General features: G+C 39.6%; 1 protein-coding gene across 1 annotated transcript in view; it reads right to left on the bottom strand.

Annotated features, from left to right (window-relative positions):
- The window catches only part of SHC3 (SHC adaptor protein 3), a 72,943-nt gene that overhangs the window by 33,677 nt on the left and 17,489 nt on the right, over window positions 1-21,777 (bottom strand). Inside the window, exon 2 of the mRNA XM_073344912.1 lies at window positions 11,074-11,144. Coding sequence (XP_073201013.1) covers window positions 11,074-11,144 — 71 coding nt within the window. The remainder of the gene's footprint in view (window positions 1-11,073; window positions 11,145-21,777) is intronic.

Below are 21,777 nucleotides of genomic sequence, written 5' to 3'. Positions count from 1 at the left end.
TATTACTTTTTATGAAAAGAGTACTGAAGCTATTGTTTTGTAGAAAAAGACAGACATGGAAAAGTTGCATCGACTTTTCAATTGAATTAAAAAAAACCTGGTAGGTCAATTTTGAGACTAGAAACCCTGACCAATTTGCACACAAAAGACTTGCATGCCACAGCCATAAAACTTGCTGTTTTTCCTCTTGTCTATCCATGTTACCCCACACTTCCATCTGTATCTTTGCCAGCCTGAATCTCACACCTGGGGCTCCACAGACTAAAAAAGGAAACAAAGAGACTACTGTATGCAACAAACATTCAATGAATTTACTTAGAAAAAGAACTGCACATTTCTGGACAAACTGTGCAGTCTGCCCCTATTTATTTCTGAACACTATCTTTGCCAATCTTTTTAACAAACATGTTATATAGCTACCACCTGCCAAGGAGAAAAATGGCCTATATTAAAATATTAACACCTTAATTCTGAATAAATCCCACAGAGGCCAAAAGTAAACTTTCAGAAATATATTTAATAATCAGAATATTTGTTCATTTACAAAACAGGCACAGTAAATTTGTAGTGTTTGAAGTGGTTAAGGGAGGATTAAGAAGCCTTAAGGGCTGGTGCTCACATATGATAGTTAGTGGTGCTTTAAAGGCAGAGAGGCAAATGGGTGGGGTCTGATAGAGGTGGGAATGAAAAAGTAGCTGATGAACATAGAACTGAGAGTATGGAAGAGAATGAGGAAAGAATAGTGGACAGGTTTCGTGATATAAATGGTGTAAAGAGTAATCCTGGAGCAGAGCTGCTTGTACAAGGGGTGAAAGGACCTAATGATGTGAAATGGTTACAGTGAACTCACAGAAGAGGAATGTGAACTAGCCAACTTGTTCCAGGTCACGGAAAGCATGGAGCAGAGGGGAGGATTTATAGAATAAGTTGATGGTGATGAATATGGCAGACAAATGGTGGTGAACTTATACAGGAAGATATAAAACCATTCTTCTTTCTTCCCTTCAGCTTCTCAGTTTGTTTCTTGCAATGTGGGATTCTCTATGTGTGACAGATCTGTAAGGGGGAAAACAAAAACAAGCTGGCCATTCTATCCTTAACACATTTTATAAACTATACACAATCAGGACTTTGTAATCAACTCTAATGAGAAATACATCTTTGGAAATGATTAGCTACAGAACATAACATATGGTTAGATGTATGTTGAACTACACAATAGTAATTCAAGGGCATTGGCACAATACTCTTGCACTCAGTTTTCTATATTCATTTGAAAAGTGTTTTCTAAATCAATGACAAAAGTCAGTGTACTCAAGCCTTAGTGCTATTTCAGAGCACCCTGCATCAACAATTCTTAGATGCTTTTTTAATCCCTTCACTGCCAAAGATTTTTTACCACCCATTGATTTGGTTTAGTGGTGTTCACTTATTTTTGAACTTCCATAGATGCATATTTATTAAGCAATACACCAGGCAGAAGATCTTAGCACAACCAGTACCTTTCACTCCTATCAAGCCTTTGTGGGAATCTAGTCACATATTTACTAAATTCCACATAAAATGTGAATAAAATGCAGATTTATAAAACCGAAGTCTTTAGGCTAATATGAGCTCCAGAACATCCTACTGTTTTATACACCAGCAGCACAGAGAATTACATATTGTTAAAACCTACTTCTAATAAGCTAGTTAAAAAGTCTGACTGTTCTGATTTTCGGAATTGTGCATGCAATTACACACCTAATTTGTATTTATAACCACAAAATTGCATACACACAGGGTCAGTTTTGCACCTAACTGGCATCTTAGGAGCCTATATATATATTGGATTCTGTGCACAGCTATGGCAACTGTACATGCCAATTAGACAACTTCATTTTTGTGCACACAGTTGTGTGCATATTTCTGAAAACACCCATTATGTTTAAGCATCACACAGACTCTAAACACTCTGCCATTAGAAGGGGTACATTTTCAAAACAAGCTTCTAAAACCCACCTTTTAGTGTACATAAATAGTGTGTGCAAAACCCTGTATTTAGGGATTGTTTTTGGAAGATAAGTTCAGTGATGCCAACAAACTAAAGCAGCGGTAGCCAACCTGAGCCTGAGAAGGAACCAGAATTTACCAATGTACCTTGCTAAAGTGCCACAGTAATATGTCAGCAGCCCCCACCCACTCCCAGCACCTCCCAATCAGCTGTTTTGTGGCCTGCAGGAGGCTGGGGCGGAGGGGGGAGGAGCAAAGGCACGGCAGGCTCAGGTAGGGGGCGGGAAGGGGTGGAGTGAGGGCAGGGCCTGTGGCAGAGCCGGGGTTGAGCAGCGAGCACCCCCCGGCACATTGGAAAGTTGGCGCCTGTAGCTCCAGCCCTGGAGTCGGTGCCTATACGAGGAGCCGCATATTAACTTCTGAAGAGCTGCATGTGGCTCTTCAGCCACAGGTTGGCCTCCCCTGAACTAAAGGAAGAACCTAAGTCTAGATCAGTTTAGTTAAGAAGCCATAATTCTCGAGCCTCCTTTGCAGGCCATCATTCTCTATTCCAGCATGGCCTCTGGAAGCGTAGACCAGTGGGCAGGACAATGGACTGAGACACAGAAGACAAACTCTATTCCTAGCTCAGCCATCGGCTCACAGTAGCCACAGGAACATAGGAATTGTCATATTAGATCAGATCTAAAGTTCTTCTAGTCTAGTACACTGTCTCTAAGAGCAGACACCTGTCACTTCAGAGCGCTTGCTAGACAGATACGGGATAATCTTTGCCCCAAGTGACTCTCCCACTAATTGCTAGAGATTATCTTAAATTCTGAAGCATGAGCTTTTACAACTCTTCCAAAATCTCTTGGGTTTGGATTAGTGATTATAAAACTGGCTAGCCTTATTATTCATATAAGTGTCCAATCCCTTCTTTACTGCCTGATAAGTTCTTGGCCTCAACAACATCCTGTGGCAATGAGTTCCACAGACTAATTATGCATGGTGTAAAAAAGAGTCACTCAGCTTCCCTGCACCTTGGTTTTCTCCATGTGTTTGCAGTCCCATGGCCCATCTGCTGTTAAAAATTTGACATTCTCCTAATTGTCAAGTAATGACTCCACAGTTAACTTTGCACTGAGATTTGCCTTTAAAAGCAGGAATAAAACCCCTCTGCTTCACACTAACTACTGAAATGAGTCCCCAGATGTTCTCTTATAGCCCTGAGAAGTCTCACTTATTTTGCTTCCCTCTGGCTAAATCCACAGTTGCCACAAACTCCAAACTTTACACACACACAATCAATATCTCAGACAGGACACATTTTGCATTTTATACTTCAGTACAAAGACAGTTATTCTTGAACTGAATTTATTTATCTCGGCTAAGAAAAGCCAACAGAACTGCTCAGGTTCATCAACCTCTTGTCTGATAATACAGGGTGCAGCTACATCCACAGGAGAGTTGCCAAAGACATGAAGCTGGCAATTTTGTCTTCAACTCTCTCCCAACCCAGTCCTCTCTGTAGCTCTTTCTTACTCACAGAGGCTAGCAAAAAGGAGACAGGGAAGGCTGCCCAGGCTTAATAAGTTATTATTGTCCTCTTTTGTTCATTATTGTTAAACTACCATAGATCAAATTAATCCAACATTATTGAAAATGTTTCCATTAATAATAATAAATTAAAATTAAAGATACTTACAATGTAAAGCACATTAAAAAACCCGTTTGTTCCAACACATTTGCATGCTACTTTATGGGAGCTAAGTGGGCAGATGTAAATTATTCCCCCATCAGTATTTGTTATTCTGTTAAGCATGAGTGTCAGGTATTATAAATTAGTTATCCAGGTATTATTCATAATTCTGGTGCATATGAGTAGCAGTTATTCACCTACTGGGCACATTTCCTGGTATGAAACTCATTAACAATAAATTACTACTTCTACTACTACTAATCTGCTATCCATTGAAGGTTCTCAGAGTATGTAAAGCATGGGCTAGTCAGTAACTTTTGAGTCACAGACCTGAGGAGGGGGCAGTCTGTCTGGAGCTCCACTGCCCCAAGAGGAGAACCAAAGCTCCTCCTTGCATAAAAATGGGGCAGATGCTCTCCTACTCAGCTTGCTGTTACAGGTTACGAGCACAGCCCTGTCTCCTCCCTGCCCTGAAAAGGGGAGTAATAGCAAGCAGTCCCTGTGCTCCCCAGAGCTCGCCCCTGTGTAGATTTTCTCCCTTTGCACAGCTTCTTGATCACCCTCTGTCCATGCACAGGTGTGCTGGGGTTACTTACAATCTGAGTCTATGTATTACACACCCCTACAGTACCATCCAGATGGCAAAATCCATGGTCCATTAACCACAGGTAAACTATAGAACACTGGTGCTTTCCAAGCAAAAGTAATATTTTCCAAATAGCTGAGGGGTGGGGGGAATTCAGTGACTACATAAGACTTATTGTTTGAAATAAATACATGTTACCTAAATTTCTTCATACGCTATAGTGGAGCCATTTTTCCCTCCCAATGTCTTCCTTGCGGGTGATCTTTGCTGGCAATAAGTTTCTGTAAAGAATACAAAATATGTAAAGAAATACTATATGAATTGAAACGTCATCAATACAATTTAGTGGTGGGCCTGAACCTAGTTCTGTACCTTGGATTTGGATTTTGAACACCTCCTTTCCAAAAGTCAGGGCAGGGGGAATGGATGGAAAAGTGTGTATTTACGGTTTTGGTTCAGCCCCTTATGAAGGGAGGGTCCAACCACAAGATCTGGGCTGTGAGCAGGGTTTGAGCACCTTATCCCCACAAAGTTCATGGGGGACTAGGATCTGGATTGTATTCAGGCCCATCGCTAATATAAGTTATTCCGCTATGGGGCTCTACTTATTAACGGAACATGCAACATAATGTTTCACTCAGTATGGTGAGATGGCTTTCAGACGCTGCATGCACTAAAGTAATTGCACTCAATTAGCTAACAACAACACAGAACATGCAGGCTTGTAATCCAGATACCTGTAGTATGACAAACTGTACATGCAACATAATTATAATTCGGTCCATGCATGCAACATGGTAGCTAAAGCTCATTATAATGTAACAAATTTAACAGTAAGCACACAGATGTAGACACTTGTGTATTAGATGAACTGTAAACATTGCACGTGTTGCAATAATATTTTACCTGAATATTTTTTTAATAAAAAGTTTGAGGACACAAATGGGCTGGCCAAAAAAACTTTAAAGGTGGTCCCTTTCAGTGGCGATGGTGGAAGGAGTCATGGTGAATTTAGGACCAGTTGCCAGCTGCAGTTAGTTCAGTTGTCTGGCTCCTCCTCTACGTTGAGAATGAAACACTTCTGTTCTTTCCTTTGCCCAAGCAAGTTAGCATTACTTCAGGTGTGTGCCAAGAATTGCCAATGCACAGTTAATTATACAATTTGTGGATTCAGATGGTTTTTATTTTACCATTATCTATACCTACTGACACTTTTGCTTGCACTTCCATTTAAAAATTCAAAGATTCACGTGGAGATTACAAAAGAATAGGTTCACAAGTGACAATACAATAGCACTCTAATTGTCACATTTGTTCTGTAGTAAAAGCCTCTGGCAACTTCAAATTTCACAACGATCAAGGAAAAATCTCATACAATTTATACTTACCTTTTCATTTCTCCATAAGCCATAGCCACAGACTAATATACCACCACGTTTTTCTGGGCAACACTGAAACTGTTGATACCCCTCTACTAACAGCATGGTAAAGGGAAGCATCTGTTCATTGATTTCACTTACGTAGAAAGTATATTAACTATTAAAATATTTAACATTTTAATTTTTAAGAATGATAAACAATTCAAGTTAAGTATTAGACACACAAAGCGCCAAGCAAAACAGTGAAAATACCTTATATTTTTTACGAGTGACCTTAAGAGAAGGAAGACCCCCTAAGCAAATCGTATTTATTTTGGGCCTTCAAAAGTTGCCAGTTTTTCATGTGTTTGGTTTTGCCCAAGCATACACTTGGATTTGGGTATCTAAATAACTGATTAAATAATAATAGGTGGGATGATTTTCAATACTTTCTAGGGAGTTTGGACACCTAAGTCCCCTTAATTTCTAATGGGACTTGGGCATCTAAATCCATTAGGCAGCTTTGAAAATCTCAGCCAGTATTAATTGTTTGCACTTCTACAGTCCTTTCCATCCAAAGATTTCAGTGCACTTTACAAACATTTATTTAGTCTCACAACCCTGTGAGGTCAAAACAGATTAAGTGGTGTGTCCCAGGAGACAAGAAGCCAGAACCTATAGAACCCAGGAGTCTGACTCTCAGTTCTGCGATTTGGCTAAAAAAGCTCTTTCTTCCTCCCCGCAAGCATGCATCAATGTAGCAGGTATGCACAAATATATATAATTTTGCATATACAAAAACTTAGATGTGTCACATCGTGGGCACAATTTTAAAAGCTGCTTTAGAAATTTTTGCCCTTGAGATCAACAGAACCTCCCAGTGAATTACAACTTTGTTTTCCTTTGATTACAAGCAAGACTGTGGAGTCTTTACAACCATCATGAGAACTTATTCAAACAAGCCATAGACTTCAATAGGACTATTCAGGTGAGCAAAAGTTTGCCAATAGAACGAGTCACAAACAATCTGGCCCAAAGATAAATTCTAGACACCTGAACAATATACATCAAATATGACATTTACACAATCTTTTAACCTGATGGCTTGTCCAGGAACTTTATCTCCCCCCCACCCCCCATTCCGCATTCCACCCCATTGTGTTATTTTAAATGTGCAATAACTGAGTTACATATTTAATTTAAATGTTTTGAGCTCTTGGTTATTGTGCCTCAGATAAAGCTACTCCTTGGCCCTTTAATCTTGTGATCAGGTCCTCGGGAATCTCTTCTCTCCTTACTCATTATTGATCTTGGCAAAAGTCAGTGGGAAGGAATTACACGGTCAGATTTTTCAAACGAGCTCATCTCTTTTGAATGTGTGGCCACTTACGGTGATGCCTAAATGGGAGCGGAGCTCCTCAGAAATCTGGCCCCAATTGTAAGAGCTGAAATCTTTTGAAAATCTGCCCGCAGAGAAGAGGAGTGTGCAATGACAGATATGGTACTGCTGTGGGAGCAACTGTTGATGTAATGTTAGAAAGGGAGTGACTATGCTACTGTCCATGCACACCAAGCCTTCAGCATGGCCACCGGGAAATAGAGGTTTCCAGAATCCTGTAGACTCTGACTGGGCTCATATTCGCAAACTGGCCTCTAGAGTGCTTACTAAACATTACCTGATGTCAGAAGTTATGTCAGGCCAAAGGTGGAGCCATTTCTTCTTTCAAGTCTATAGGATTTGCAAGGACACCTCACACCAAAATGGCATCAACTAAAGCAAGAGCAATCCATGCTTATAGCCAGCCAGGAAGGTTGCATTATAACTAGAGATCCAAACATGGATTTGAACTGCTTAGACATCTGAAGCTCAGGGTATCTTCTCCAGCCAAGAGGAGTGGTGCAGCCACGCTTACACAATGTGACTCTGTCTCCTTCCAGTGGCTAGTCCTAGAGCAATTTATGGAACCTGAGCTCTTTTGCTCAGGCAGTAAAGGCACCACAGGTCCCAGCTTCAATCCCTGCTGCCGATGATCCACTACACAAGGATTTTCAAATTTCAAAATGATTCTCATTGGTGAAAGAGCTGCAGAGAAATCAGCTAACAAGCAAGCAATGATAATGCCTCACTTGTATACCTGCTGCGCTACTGGGTCTGCCAACATTTATACAAGAATCAAGGACAATGATACAGAGCATTTGGCACAGATTATGAATAAACTATAGAATTACTACAATCCTAGAATAAATATGACTTAGAGACTTCTGTTTGTTATTTGTAAGTGAGGTCAGCAGGAATCAGTTGGTGCACGTGTGACATTTTACCATGAAGGTTAAAGCTCAAAAGTGAGTTTGGGGAAATGTGACTTCTTAATCAAACATAAGCTTGTATGTGAAATACGAAATTACAAAGTGAGGCAGAGACTGCTTGTGGTGGTTTCTTTAACCGTAACCCAAGCCATAGGCATTTCTAATGTCCGTGATTATTTCTAATGTTAGTGAAATGCAGATTCAGGTTCTAGCATCTGATTCAAAGCTCATCCAAAGCTCCCACTGACATCAGTGGACTTTGGATTAGACCTTGTGAATGGATCCGAGGAGTGAGTCTGTGTGGCATCATTTTAAAAAAAGAAAAAAAAAAGGAAAAGAAAAGAAACCCCAAGCAACATAAGGTTTTCTGCCTGCGACTTTTCTTACATTTTAGATGTGGTCAAAAGAATATGAGCCAAGGAAGTGCCCAGTATGTGATCAGCTATGCTACAACTTCATCAGAAAAACGTCACTTTCCAAATGTATGTTTCACAGTTAAAGCCAAAAATAACCATGCACTCAGAGAACACTGGAGCAGTGACATTTTGCATGTAAAAATGACCACAGATTATACTGCTTTCTGATTGGCAAATTTGGTTGAGTTTTACTGACAGAGTGGATCTTTAAACTAGTTACTGGAGAAAAAAGCAATGCTAAGCCAAGGAAAGTGTACACCAACCAACAAGTGGCTCATATTCAGATATAAAACAAAGTAAGTAACTATTACAAATTGTTTTATAAGCCAGTATCACTTAACTTTCCAAGTGGTAAGTACAAATGTGCCACCTGTGTCAGCACTAAGATTCTGTCTGGCATGAAGTTGCTTAAAAAGGCCATTATTGTGAATACTGTAGAAACACAGACAGAGACCACGAAGACAGCTTATCAGAAATATTCTCAAATGTCTTCTAAGGCCTAGAACGTTTGACAGGAATATATAATGTTCTGTCATCTCTCTCTATTCCACTCACCCTCATAGTATCTGAGCACCCAGTTAAAGGACTCAGAAGGTATGCCTACACTGCAGCTGGACTGGGAGCAAGCCTCCCAGTCCAGGTAGATGGACTCATGCTAGTTCAGCTCAAGCTAGCATGCTAAAAATAGCAGTGCCGAAGTTGTGGCTCTGGCGAAGACTCTGGCTAGCCACCTAAGCTCAGACCCAGGGGGTTGGGTAGGCTTGAGGGCTCGAGTCACAACAGCCATGGTGCTACTTTAAGTGAGCTTCCAACTGCAGTGTAGTCTTACCCATGGCGGCAAACTTGAAGTTGGTGCATGCAGGTGCAACTCTTGTAAGTCACTGAAATTACACCCATGTGCAAGAGCTCTGAATCTGGTCCATGGAGTCTACAAGAACATCCAAGCACGAGAGGTATTAGTTTCATAACAGATATATCATGAATTCTTTGATTGAGATAGGTTTCAGAGTAACAGCCGTGTTAGTCTGTATTCGCAAAAAGAAAAGGAGTACTTGTGGCACCTTAGAGACTAACCCATTTATCTGAGCATGAGCTTTCGTGAGCTACAGCTCACTTCATCGGATGCATACTGTGGAAACTGCAGAAGACATTATATTCAGAGAGACCATGAAACAAGTCTGGATTTGAAGTTTTTTTGTAGTTTTTTTGTTTTAAGATAGACATGAAGGTCGCTATCTTAAAACAAAAAAAAACTTCAAATCCAGACTCCAGCGAGAAACTGCTGAATTGGAATTCATTTGCAAATTGGATACTATTAATTTAGGCTTAAATAGAGACTGGGAGTGGCTAAGTCATTATGCAAGGTAACCTATTTCCCCTTGTTTTTTCCTACCCCCCCCCCCCCGACGTTCTGGTTAAACTTGGATTTATGCTGGAAATGGCCCACCTTGATTATCATACACATTGTAAGGAGAGTGGTCAGTTTGGATGAGCTATTGCCAGCAGGAGAGTGAGTTTGTGTGGGGGGGGGGGTGAGAAAACCTGGATTTGTGCTGGAAATGGCCCACCTTGATTATCATATTCATTGTAAGGAGAGTGATCACTTTAGATAAGCTATTACCAGCAGGAGAGTGGGGTGGGAGGAGGTATTGTTTCATGGTCTCTGTGTATATAATGTCTTCTGCAGTTTCCACAGTATGCATCTGTGGAAGTGAGCTGTAGCTCACGAAAGCTTATGCTCAAATAAATTGGTTAGTCACTAAGGTGCCACAAGTACTCCTTTTCTTTTTGATTGAGATAGACCACTAGAAACTGGGAGGTGTTTTCCAGAACACCATTCACAACCCATCTCCCTGAATTCAAAAGGCAACAGCCTTCTCCACTAATCCCATTTTATATTTTTCCTTTTCATACAAACAGAATGGTTTACTGCCTGATTTGGCTACGGTTTTTGGAAGCTGTACTGTCAAATGCTAGAAGACACCGGCATCTTGCCACATTGGGGGGCCTGATTCAAAGTGAATGGGATCAGGCCCTAAAACTAGAATGTATAAAAAACAAACATTTGCTGTATTTCTCCCTAAAGAATCTCTTTATAAATAGAATTATTCATGGATAATGTTTTAAAAGCAGTATCATCTTTTAGTGATGAATTTAAAAAAAGCTATGCTTAGAAATTCTAATGTCAACCCAGTATATATATGTGTACGTATGTACTATTTATTATGGATTCTCTGGAAAGAATAATAGGCTTGTATTTGTTTCTATTACCATTCTACTGATTTCTTTCTATTTATATTTTCTGTACTATAGATTTTTAATTTTTAAAAATATTAACCCTTCTTTTCTGTAGTTTCACAAGGAACAATTAAAATTACACACACACAAAATTCCTTAAGGCTTTTTAGAATTTCAAGCCTTGAGGCCCCAATTCAGCAGTCTGTCCCTATTCAGTGAAGTATTAATATGTGTTTAATGGTAATGTACTTAAGCACATGCTTAAATGCTTTGCTGAATTGCAGCCTGAAAGGGCAGAAGAACAGGCAGAAAAAGACCCTAAGTCCCTTTGGAGCTACACTAATGTAAGATGCCCACCTTTAAATGCAAAATATAAGAATGGGACCAAAGAGTCTAAACATTCAGTTACATATTTGCTCTTCTCCAGTCATATGCTTGACTGTTTGGAGATAATACAAGAGTTAACTATGTGAATTTATTTGCAAAAAGTCTTACCTTGTAATCTGTGTTCTTGTATTGAAGTCAAGAGATCTCATTGAGCGTAAGACCTCTATACATCCCAAGTACTGCAGGAAGAAAGAAAAGTTATAAAGTATGTATTACACACATTACTGAGCTCTAGGAGAAGAAACAATCAATAAAAGTTACTGTGCAATCTTTGTTTTACATCTGATTTATCGTTTGTAAGCTAGCTTTTCATAACTAGGTTCTTTGGATCACAGGGTTGCTCTATAAATACTGCATTTCATTTACAATTTAGTCAACATATCTTTTTATGCCTAATCTCATCATAATACACAGTACATAATGTACTACTTAGTAGTTCACTCACATTCATATTCTTTACTAAGCTTGAAGATATACAAAGAAGTACAAATAAAAAAATCAATATAAAAAGGGGTTAAATTGAAAAATATGCCAAGATAGTCATGTTTATCATCAATTTGTTATAAACAAATCCATATATTATGGGCCAGATTATCAAAAAGTCAGGCATACAACTTCACGTAACTATACCCCAAATCAGATATTTGGAAGAGTAAATGGTCAGTGAGAAAGACAATTGAGTATTGCATGTGCAAACATCTGATCTGCACATGCCATTGCAATAAGTGGATGTACACATTATCTGCCCTTTCCCAAACTCCTAACTATTTTATGGTCACAGATATGGGGTTCTTTATAAACCAGATGATGTGAAAAGCAACATGTTCATCCTTTAATCAGCTGATTGCAAATTCAGCTCAGAAAACCCCTGAAAAGACATATGGACAGCCGTCTATCTATTGTTCTAAAGATAATCCTGCAAAATTAGAAATATCTTACTCAAGCAGATTCTAGCACATGGCTGTCTGAATACAATCTGCCTTGCTATCATGTTTTAAAAAAAAAATCTAACTGAAAAAAATAAAACGGGTGGAATTCAAAACTGTTATAGGAAATGGTCATGCTAAGCCAATCACTTTCAGACAAATGCAAAAAAGTATTACGGTCCTGATTGAAAGCAAAGCATATAATTGTACATGAAAAACTCTCCAAATTATTATAAACCCACATCAGGTATTTCCATGTGGAAGTGACCAGTTAGACATAGATGCTCTGATTCTCCATTAGATCCAACCTGTATCCCACCAGTGGAAGACTGAGCATGACAGAACTCAGTTCTACCACAGTTCCACCTTGCCCCAGCCCAATACGCCACCTCCTCCCTCTTACGCTAGGAATGCAAAGGAAGCAGGGGTGGGAGGTGGCTATAAATTCCCCCTACGCAGGGGGAATTATACACTGCAAATCTCTGGCCAGTTTAAAGCTACTTTGCACAAGCAGTAAAGTGGCCTTAGCAGACTGGAGAATCCACTTCTATAATTAGTTATTTGCATGAACAAACACCTGCTCAGCACATGGACATTAAGTGCACAATTATCCACCGGATTTTTTGAAAAAAATACATAGTTAAAGAGAGATCTATAGATAACAGGCCTGCCCCTTTGCTCTAGTACACTGTTTTTACACCAGTGTAATTTCAGTAAAGTCAATTGAGGTATGCTGGTGTTAAACTGGTGTAACAAAGTAGAGAATTAGGCCCGCATTCTTTGGAATAATGGATAGATGGGTGTCCCAAAGTCTAATCAAGAATTTTGTATGAATGTCTGATTAAAGGATTATGTTGTAGGGCTGTCGATTAATTGCAGTGAACTCATGCCATTAACTCAAAAACATTAATCATGATTGGTTTTTTTATTGCGATTAATCACACTGTTAAACGATAGAATATTTAATAAATTTTAATTGGTATTTTTGGATGTTTTTCTACATTTTCAAATAGATTGATTTCTATTACAACACAGAATACAAAGTTTACAGTGCTCACTATTATTTTTTATTACAAATATTAGCACTGTAAAAATGATAAACAAAAGAAATAGTATTTTTCAATTCACCTCATACTAGTACTGTAGTGCAATCTCTATCATGGAAGTGTAACTTACAGATATAGATTTTTTTTTTTTTGTTACTGTGACGGGGCAAGGCCAGATGGCTATAGAAAAGTAGTGGGAGATAGATATATTAGCTCCAGGCTAAACAAATCCCTGGTACCAGGTTAAGTGAAATGGAAGCTGCTCCAGGTCAATGAGGACACCTGGGGCCAATTAAGAACTTTCCAGAAGGCAGGGAGAATGCTAGGTTGATTGGGACACCTGAAGCCAACCAGGAGCTGGCTGAAACTAGTTAAAAGCCTCCCAGTCAGTCAGGTGGGTGTGCATGTCAGGAGCTGTGGGAGGAGGTTGTGCTGTTGGAGAGGCTGAGTAGTACACACCATATCAGGCACAAGGAAGGAGACTCTGAGGTAAAGGTGAACTGGAGCTTGAGGAAGTGAGGGCTGCTGTGGGGGAAGTAGCCCAGGGAATTGTACATGTCATGTTTCTAAAAGGTCAGCTACCATAGCTGATACTATTAGGGTCCCTGGGCTGGAGCCCGGAGTAGAGGGTGGGCCTGGGCTTGCCACCCCACCTTTGCCCCCTGATTAATCACTGAGACTCTGAGACAACAGAGACTGTGCAAGGAAGGATAACTTCCTCACCTCCCTTGCTGGCTTATGATGAAAATGGCTCAGACTGTGACCCTTGTCTCTAGAGAGAGAAGGGTTACATGGAGGGTCACTGTGAGCCTCTAAGGCTAGCGAAATCCACCAGGAAACGTGGAACCCACGGAAGCAAGGACAGAGCTTTGTCACAGTTACATAACTGCACTCAAAACCAAAACAATGTAAAACTTTAATGCCTACAAGTCCACTCAGTCCTACTTCTTGTTCAGCCAATTGCTAAGACAAACAAGTTTGTTTACATTTATGGAAGATACTTCTGCCTGTTTCTTATTTACAATGTCACCTGAAAGTGAAAACAGGTGTTCGCATGGCAGTTTTGTAGTACGTGTTGCAAGGTATTGCAAACATTCATATGCCCCTTTATGCTTTGACCACTGTTCCAGAGGACATGCTTCCATGCTGATGCTTGTTAAAAAAATGGTGTTAATTAAATTTGACTGAACTCCTTGGGGGAGAACTGAAGGCCTCCTGCTCTGTTTTACCTGCATTCTGCCACATATTTCATGTTATGGCGGTCTCAGATGATGATGTAGCACATGTTCGTTTTAAGAATACTTTCAGAGCAGATTTGACAAAACACAAAGAAGGTATCAATGTGAGATTTCTAAAAATAGCTACAGCACTTGACCCAGTGTTTAAAAATATGCAGTGCCTTTCAAAATCTGAGAGGGATGAGGTGTGGAGCATGCTTTCAGAAGTCTTAAAAGAGCAACACCCCAATGCAGAAGCTACAGAACCTGAACCACCAAAAAAGAAAATCAACTTTCTGCTGGTGGCATCTGACTTAGATGATGAAAATGAACATGCGTTAGTCCACTCTGCTTTCAATCGTTATCTAGCAGAACCCATCATCAGTATGGATGCATGATCTCTGGAATGGTGGTTTAAGGACAAAAGGACATATGAATCTTTAGCGCATCTGGCACGTAAATATCTTGCGATGCCAGCTATAATAGTGCCATGTGAATGCCCATTCTCACTTACAGGTGACATTGTAAAAAAAGTGGGCAGCATTCTCTCCTGCAAATTGTAACCAAACATTTTTGTCTGAGGATTGGCTGAACAAGAAGTAGGACTGAGTGGACTTGTAGGCTCTAAAGTTTTAGATTGTTTTGTTTTTGAGTGCAGTTATGTAACAAAAAAAAAATCTACATTTGTAAGTTCAACATTCATGACAAAGATTGCACTACAGTACTTGTAGGTGAATTGAAAAATACTATTGTTTTTTACAGTGCAAATATTTATAATCAAAAATATAAAGTGAGCATTGTACACTTTGTATTCTGTGTTGTAACTGAAATCAATATATTTGAGAATGCAGAAAACATCCAAAAATATTTAAATGAATGGTATTCTATTTAACAGCGCAATTAATTGCATGATTAATTGCGATTAATTTTTTTAATCGCTTGACAGCCCTATTATGTTGCTATTAACATTATCTGGAATCTTGACAGTGTCTTATAAAGGAGCATACAAGTATAGAGAGTTTATTTGTTTTCATATGCCAGCATAGATTGTCTTTTAATTTCTCTATAAAATGTTATTGGCGTCATTGTAGCTTGGAGTAAAATGAAAGATTGAGTGACTACTGTGAGCTGGTTGATTCTGTTGTTGTAGTATAAGAAACTACAGTTTGGAGGATAGATTTGTTTCAATATTTTTTTTTTAACCTTTTTCACTTCACTTGTATCTCACCTTCTGGGTTTTGAAGTTTCTAAAATCTTGATGCAAAAGGTGTCAGCAAATATGAAGCCAAACTTTAAAGGTCAGATCCTCAGCTGTTCTAAATGAGCAGGCTCTACAGAACTTAGTGGAGTTACACTGATTTACACGAACTGAGGATCTGACCTAACCGCCTAAAATTAAAAATGCAAAATATATTTGAGACCCCAACTTCATGTTTCTACCATGACCTGTTTGTATCCACATATTTTGCATGTGCAACCCAGTCACCTACAACAACATTTTCACGCTTTAGAGCATAAAGTTAGGGTGCTAAATTTATATTCAGATACCTCTGTAGGTGGCTTGATTTTCCTGGGGGCCAAACACCTAAAACCCATTCAAGTAATCAGCTAATCTCAATGAAGCTATGCTAATATACACCAGCTAAAGATCTTTGGTGCAGCATATTGAGGAGTGTCTGGAATTATTTAGAACCAAACTCTGAGGTGTAAATTAACAAGCACATGGCACTGTAGGAACAAACGATAAAGTAGCGTATCTTACTTCAATGGAATTGTTTTTCTATTTTCTACAAATTATGCCTGATGATTCTACAATACACTGATGCTTATCTATTTATAAACTACCTAAAAGGGAAAAATCGAGAGATGACTGGACGTTTCCTGAATCACAGAAAACCAGCATGGTAATAGAAAATCATGGGGACTACTAAAAGCAAAATGGTAAGACTTGCAGTATTCCCTATGTATCTAAGCTAAGATGGCAACCCAACTTTTTTTTTAAATCAGAAGATGCCACCCCTTAAACATCACGTTTGCAAACAACAAGATGGCTGTAAATACTAACTGCCACCAGAAAGTACAGATAAAGTCCCCAAAGCCAACAGCAGGATGTATGTATCTCTCATATGTGGTCATCCTCAAACCACTCCAACACTAATATTGACCTCTGAGAAATATCCACTTGAAATATACATACAAAGATCCACCAAAAGATATAGTCAACAAAAAAAACCAAAGACAAAAAAAACATTTTCATTTGTACTCTTTCACTGAAAAGAAGAGCCTATCATTTGCTCCCAGCACTCAATGAAACACTTAAAAAATGCAGTTATAAAAAACAGACTATCCTGTAACCCCCTCCATTCACCCATAACAGCTAAAACATACGGATAACCTTAACAAGCTTCCACCAGAGTCTTCCCAATACTTTACAACTCAGGAAAGCTCATGGGTCTTGCAGCACATACTGGAGTAAGATTATTTCTGAACTAGCAAAGAGCATGTTCCAAAGCTATGGGACTCTTGTGAACAATGTGATGCTGGCTGGCCCCTCTGTCAAGCAACTGTGGCAGTTTGACCTGGAGAAAGAAGCATCCTTTCAAATAGATAGGTCCCAACCCACTTAGGGCTTTGTAAATCAAAATCAACACCTTAAATTCTACCCAGTACCTAGAAGGTAGCTAGTACAGATCCCAAAACATGACATCTCATGTTGCTGGAAAGATGTATCCATTAGCAAGCAAGCTGTTGAATTCTAAACAAGCTGTAATTTCTGGATAGATTTTTAGAGTGGCCATGTGTCTCAGAACTTCTTTCAGGCCACCTGAAGTATCTCTTTTTTTACATCAATGTTTTTTAACTAGAAAATGTTTAGTCAAGACTTATTGCTAGACAGGGTAGAGTTTTCTGTGTTTACGGGGAAAAAACGGTTCCATGGAATGAATGTTCAGTGTAATCAAGTGTTTGGAGTGAAGAGAAAAGAGTGTAAGCACTATCAGCCAGTTTTTGCTCAAAGTGAATGTTAAAAATTATTATTCCGTGTTTCATAGGCTTAATCACACTACATTTCTGGAAGAAATCCTCCACTCCAAGAAATATGCACGTTACCGTTGAGTCAGAATCTGGCATTAGAAATACCAGTATTGTTAATAAAAATATACAAAGATGTAGCCCCACATAGAGTGGATTGCAACAGTCTAGTCTGGCAGTGACAAAGACATGGACGACAGGTGCAACATCTGAACCTGAAAAATACCCAGAGCCTCCTGGCCATACATAGATGGATAAAGCTTGCCTGCCCATAGCTGCTACCAGATTTTCCAATAGCAGGTGGCAGACTATATATTGCATACCTGTCTCACAAATGTTGAGCAACCCCCTTCAATCAGTCCGAAACAGGGTTAGAACTCCCAACCTCTGCAGCTGAACTACTGGGACATCAATACCTAGCTCACCAGTACTATACAGGTCTTCCTAATGAGCTAAAATGGACTAGCAACATTTGCTTAAGAAGAGGATTGTCCTCAATGAAGTCCCATAGCTCATGACATTACAGATTGCACCAACAGTACACAACACCATGTACAAACTATGTCCGAGATAGCATGGTTGTGTTAGCAAATAATACGTGCACCTGCCATATATAGCCTTTAAGCACCCCAGTGCCTTCGGATCCTAACACATGTAGAGGCTGCTATAGTTGTGTAAACTACTGATGATAGCTCTGTGGTGATCTTGGGTTCTGGGTTGAACTACATCTAATATTTGAAAGAAGAAAGGTCTAAAATATATTGGAACAGATTCTGTAATCAGCCCACTAGAAGCACAAGTTCTTGATGCTCAGGCTTAAAGCATATTTTTATTTTGGAAAATACTGTAAAAATGGCACATACGTACTCACCACATCTGTTCCTTGTGTGTAGTCAAAGTGATATCACTTGACTTTCATTATTAAATTGAGCTTGTGCTGCATTTTATTCTTATTAGTACTACACAATATGACTAAGTGAATGAAAAGGATTTGCTTCCTTTTTGTGCATCAACAAGATTGTTCACTAAACTCTAGCTGCAGGGACCATCATGAATAGTTAAAAGGCAACAGGGTTGTGAAAATGTCACAAAGGGGGCAGTGCATAATCTGAAAAAAGGCTTATAAGTGTGTAACTCAGGGCATAATTTAAAGGCTACAGGGTTGACCAGGTGTAACTGAGAGCCTAATTTGGGAAAAAAGAAAAGGAGTACTTGTGGCATCTTAGAGACTAACCAATTTATTTGAGCATAAGCTTTCGTGAGCTACAGCTCACTTCATCGGAGCTGTAGCTCACGAAAGCTTATGCTCAAATAAATTGGTTAGTCTCTAAGGTGCCACAAGTACTCCTTTTCTTTTTGCAAATACAGACTAACATGGCTGTTACTCTGAAACCTGTTAATTTGGGCAGTATGCATTTTACAGCTGGTGTTGATACACGAGAATAAACGAATCCAGACTAATTCTCAGGTCCCAGGTTGAGCAGTTACAAACATCTTATATAATGAGCATATTTCTCCTTGATGTCATTGAGAAACAATAAGCTTACTGCCATGCAATGCCATTTTTACAGACCCTTTTCATAGTACAACTGCGCTTAAAGTGCGTCCTGCCTAGACCACCACCCTGGAAGCATAGTCAACAGGTTGCCACCCTTTTTGTACTCAAGCCACAAAACTATTTTGGTAATGTTTTTAAATTGTTGTTTTAACTTAACATTTATTATGTTGAACATCTCACTAATTTGTACTGATGGCAATTGGGAAATACATTGCAAGTGACTGAATTTAGCCAATTAGTAAGAATACATAAAAAAAGTAGAGCTAATGGATCACAAAATACATTTGGTCATTCACTTCACAAGCAGATCATTGCTTAGTTTCAAATATTCATGATACTTCATAGCATATCTTTCTAGTAAAACTCTGCAACGTATTTGTAAAACTAATGATGTCTCAGTAACATAACCCTTCTATAGCCATTGCAATTAAACTTGTGGAGAATTAGGGGGAAAACCACTGATTTCTGTAAAAACAGACTCCAACGAGAGACTGCTGAATTGGAATTAATTTGCAAACTGGATACAATTAACTTAGGCTTGAATAGAGACTGGGAGTGGATGGGTCATTACACAAAGTAAAACTATTTGCCCATGTTTATGCCTACCCCTCCCCCATTCCTCAGACGTTCTTGTCAACTGCTGGAAATGGCCCATCTTGATTATCACTACAAAAGGTCCCCCCCAACCCCACTCTCCTGCTGATAATAGCTCACCTTAAGTGATCTCTCTGGTTAGTGTGTATGGTAACACCCATTGTTTCATGTTCTCTATGTATATAAATCTCCCCACTGTATTTTCCACTGAATGCATCCGATGAAGTGAGCTGTAGCTCACGAAAGCTTATGCTCAAATAAATTTGTTAGTCTCTCAGGTGCCACAAGTCCTCCTTTTCTTTCTTTGAAGTCTGTTTCTGAAGGGTTTTTTGGTTCAAGTACGACTACTTTTAAATCTGTTATAGAATGTCCAGGAAGATTGAAGTTTTTTCCTACTGGCTTTTGTATGTTACCATTTCTGATGTCTGATTTGTTTCCATTTATTCTTTTACATAGAGACTGTCTGGTTTGGCCAATGTACATGGCAGAGGGGCATTCTTGGCACATGATGGCATATCACATTAGTAGATGTGCAGGTGAATGAGTCCCTGATGGACTGGCTGATGTGGTTGGGTCTGCTGATGGTGTCGCTAGAGTAGATATGGGGACAGAGTAGGCAACGAAGTTTGTTACAGGGGTTGGTTCCTGGGTTAGTATTTCTGTAGTGTGTAGTTGTTGGTGACTATTTGCTTCAGGTTGGGGGGCTGTCTGTAAGCGAGGACTGGCCTGCCTCCCAAGGCCTGTGAGAGTGGGGGGTTAGTTTTCCAGGATACGTTGTAGATTGCTGATGTTCTAGAGAGGTTTTAGCTGGGGGCTGTATGTGATGGTCAGTGGTGTTCTGTTATTTTTCTTGTTGGGCCTGTCCTGTAGTAGGTGACTACTGGGTACCAGTCTTGCTCTGTCAATCTGTTTCCTCACTTCCCCAGGTGGGTATTGTAGTTTTAAGAATGCTTGATAAAGATCTTGTAGGTATTTGTCTCTGTCTGAGGGATTGTGACAGAGCCAATATATCCTTTGACAGTTTTGATGGCAATAATATTGGAAATGGATTTCTAAAATTTCAAATAATTAGCAAAGAGGTGACCCGTTTTATTCCCTCCAGGGCATTTTGCTCTAATTATGAAAATAGATACCTCTTTCACTCCAGATTGAAAGAGCTTTGGGAGTATACCATTGTCTCAAGGAAGAATGTGTAATTGCTTTAAGTTCTTACGTGGCCAAGTCTGCATCCTTACTTGAGTAATAACTTATTCTGGCATTAGTCCCATTTAAATCAATGGGATGACACATGAATTAAAGCATTACTCACTGTGACGGGGGGGGGGTGGTGCACAAATCAGGCCCAAATGATTATCCAAAACCATTTAATTTATTTGAGACACATTTTTCTTGGATGATTCCTCATAGATATGCCTTAAAGCACTGGTTCCCCACATTTTCCATCCTGTGACCCTATGTTATAAGAAAAGAACATTTTTAGGACTCCCTCCTCCACAGTTGTGGGACCCTACTTCCATCCAGCCAGTGTAAAAAGAGAGATTGGTCATGACCCCTAGAATGAGAACTCGTGCTTTACAGGCACTCCAGATAAAGCAGAATAGGAGAATCTCTGATTGGTTTTGTGGGAAATAATCTTTAACAGGTAAATTGTGAAGTTCTTACTTAGGCAACCTCCCATGGAAGTCAGAGTTTGTCCCCTCACTCCTCAGAGCTAAATTGAGCCTTAAAAGGCATGTCTGAGTTGGATGAGATGTGGAGGAGCTATGGAACCCCAGGAAGAATTCTGGCTAATTCATTCAATCTCCCTCCTGAGGTTCTTAGGGAACGTATCATGCAACAACACTGTCACACTTTAAATGGATAGTGTTCATTCCCCTGCAACTGGCTAGCACCTCCTCTGGTGAAGAAGTAGGTGACATGGCCTCACCTTCACCCTGTCCCTTGCCATTAGACTCCATGATGGCTAGTACCACTAGCAGCATGGAACAGTGACTCTACATCACACTCTAGCCCACGCACAAGGCGTAAGGGGAAGAAAGCTCCCTGCACTCTTCTTTACCTCCCACGTTTGTGAGCCCACACACAACCTGGTGCTACATTTGGAACAGAAACAAATGTCCTATAACAATTAGGAGGAATTTGTATCTGGGATGTTTTAAAGTGGGCGGAATATGGACCTAGACCCAGATTGTGACTGGACCTATTGAGACTGATTACGTGATGTATGCTAAATGATGCAACAACACTAGAAAGTACTGCAGGTAGAAGTAAGAGTGGAGGTTTGAGAGTAGGAAGTAAATGCAGGTGAGTAATAGCCAGACTGTTTTAGGTCAGCACTTAGAATTTAGTTTTTCTGGTGCTTTAAGATGTAAATATTTGGCTTTAAATGTTCTATTTAGGTTCCAAGTGAGATGGCTATTGAAGTCTCCCCTATTCTGAGT

Source organism: Lepidochelys kempii, chromosome 5, assembly GCF_965140265.1.
Source record: "Lepidochelys kempii isolate rLepKem1 chromosome 5, rLepKem1.hap2, whole genome shotgun sequence".
Taxonomy (NCBI): domain Eukaryota; kingdom Metazoa; phylum Chordata; order Testudines; family Cheloniidae; genus Lepidochelys; species Lepidochelys kempii.
This window is presented reverse-complemented; position numbering and strand designations above follow the sequence as displayed.